This window comes from Entamoeba histolytica, genomic scaffold, assembly GCF_000208925.1.
Source record: "Entamoeba histolytica HM-1:IMSS scf_1104750517159 genomic scaffold, whole genome shotgun sequence".
Classification (NCBI taxonomy): Eukaryota; Evosea; order Mastigamoebida; family Endamoebidae; genus Entamoeba; species Entamoeba histolytica.
The window spans coordinates 431-3,113 of NW_001915595.1; the positions used below are offsets into that span (position 1 = coordinate 431).

General features: G+C 24.4%; 1 protein-coding gene across 1 annotated transcript; it reads left to right on the forward strand.

Moving 5' to 3' along the window:
• Window positions 1-278: 278 nt before the first annotated feature.
• On the forward strand, window positions 279-2,617 carry EHI_060010 (uncharacterized protein; the record flags this gene model as incomplete). Its single annotated transcript, XM_001914429.1, has 2 exons — window positions 279-2,536; window positions 2,584-2,617. The coding sequence occupies 2 exons, from the start codon at window positions 279-281 to the stop codon at window positions 2,615-2,617; spliced, it is 2,292 nt and encodes a 763-aa protein (XP_001914464.1).
• Window positions 2,618-2,683: the final 66 nt, after the last annotated feature.

Below are 2,683 nucleotides of genomic sequence, written 5' to 3' on the forward strand. Positions count from 1 at the left end.
AATAACATAATAATAAAAATAATTAAATATGATTCATCAAATCATCTATTTCATTAATATTTCATACAAAATGAATAGAAATGATAATAAAATATAAACATAAATATATACAGATTGTATATTTATCATACTTTTTTTATTTTTTATTTATTTTTATTTTAGGAGCAAAATATAATAAATGAAAAATTCTATGGATGCAAATTTTTTTGCATCTTTTTTCATTTTTGTAAATTATTTAGATGCATTTTTTCTTTGCTAATTTTCGTACCCATCCGTGAATGACTGAACATATTTTTGAGAAAATCTCTTTAAATCTATCAAATGTTATTAATAATTGTGTCTACAAGCAAACTCCGTTGAAAGATGCTCAAAATGAAATTAAAGAAACAATGAATGTTATTATTAATCAATACAACCATTATATTAGCAAAGATATTATGGATGAAATACTTATTTTAACGTCAAAATTATTATATTCACAAAATATTGAATCACTAATTATTGATTTGAATAAATTAAATGGAGTAATAAGAAGAATTATAGAAAGGATGGTGAATGTTTGTAAAACAGTAAATTGGTATGAACAAGTAAAATTAAGAGTTGTACAAAAAGAAATGTTTGCATCTGAATTGATGGTTCCAAAAGAAATAGAATATGACAAAAGAATTGAAATATTTAAAACCTATATTCACAATGATATTAAATGTCACGATGCCAATGACAAAAGTGCTGTTATTACCACCCTTAGGAAACTAATAATAATTTTATTTCTCCCCATTCATACAAAATCTACTAAAGTAAATAAAAATAATATAAAAATTGTATTTTATTGTAATCATTCAGGAAAGACAAAAGAAACATGTAAAGGAAGAGATTGTGAATATAAAATAATTTTAAGATTAGGATTTGATAATAAAAATAATATTATAGAAATTAATGAACATAAACATCCTTTAGATTATTTTTTTGTTGTATCAAAAACATGCCCTTTGTTAAAATCTGAGAAACATTTAATTCCAAAAGCAAATAATGAAATAATAAAATTTATTGCAAATCATCCTCATATTCAAATTCCTTTTAGAAAATTTAGACAAATTCAGAGAGAAGAAGATAAAAATCACATTTTAGAAAATATATTTATTTCAGAAACATTTTTTGAAAATGAGTCATTTATTAAATTAACAAATACTTTCACTAATGGTTATATTCATTCCCTAATGTTCATTCATAAGAATGTGGCTCAAATGGAATACAGTCAAAGAAGATGGTATGTTGATGATACTGCTAAAACAAATATATATAACAAAAACTTGTATGCTGTTATTGTAAAAGATGATAATTCTTTTAACCAACTTCTTTCTTTTGGTTATTTATTTGATCAATCTGAATGTTCATATAAATTATTTCTTCATCAACTTCACAATATTTTAAATTATGGGCCAGAAATCATCGTGTGTGATCGTTCTATTGCTCAATATAATGCTTTAAAACATGTATTTCCACATTCCAAACTATTCTTCTGCAGAATTCATATAGAAAGGTCATTGACAAAATATTTCAAGAATGATCATATAATAATGAAATTATTTCATTTAACAATGAACATGAAGTTGAATGAAGATGATTTAATTGAAACATGGAAGAGTATTGTAATGAAAAATATTAAAAACTTAGAAGAAGACAGTGATGATGAAAGTACGTACCATGATGATAACGAAAGTAGTGACGAGGAAAATGATGAGCACTTGTTCGAACCAGATACAGGTGATATTATAAATTCAGCAGATGAACCTGACACATCACACGACAACATTCAACAAATGATGGAAGAAGCAAAAGGAATACATATCAATAAAGGACTGATGTGTATAATTGATTTAATCGAACACAAAGAAAACTGGATTCCTTCTGAATGTATCAAATATGGGATGTATCGAGATTTTACAACAAATAGAGTAGAAGGATTCTTTGGGCACTTGAAAAAAATAATTAATCATAGCCAGGTTCCTTTATATTTATTAACAGACAATATTTATGCACTTGCAAATACAATGTTTAATAATATAATTGGGATTGATCTTCCTGATGAAATTATAGATAAAAATGTTCCTCATTTTAATTTATTGACTGAATTTTCAAAGAAAGTCTTAAAATCTCAATACAACGTATTAAATAATAATGTAATATGTGATGACACTCATTATTGTATTAGTTGTCAAATAAGAAATGTTAATCCTAAAGTAGCATGGCCTTGTTATCATTTGATGAAAGAAAGAAAAACTATGTCATTAAAATATCTTATTAATTATGATGACCTTCCATCATTTGCTTTTAAATCAAAAGAAATTAAAGTAAATTGGACTGATAAATCAATTTCTAATATTGATTTACCAAATAATTATACTTTGATAGCAAATGTAATTGTAAATAAAATAAAACATAATACAAATGTACATCCAAGGAATAAAGTTGATATTAGGAAAAGAACTTCAAAAGAAGTATTTTTTAATGAAATTGCTCCATTTCAATTGAAGAAGTGTAGAATTCCTGAAAAAAGTAAATGTGAAGAAGATAATATTGAAGAAAGAATGTCATCAATTCATTCACAAAATTCTAACACTCAACTATCTCAAATTGAAATATATACTGATGACATACATGAATATGATAGTATATTAACAGA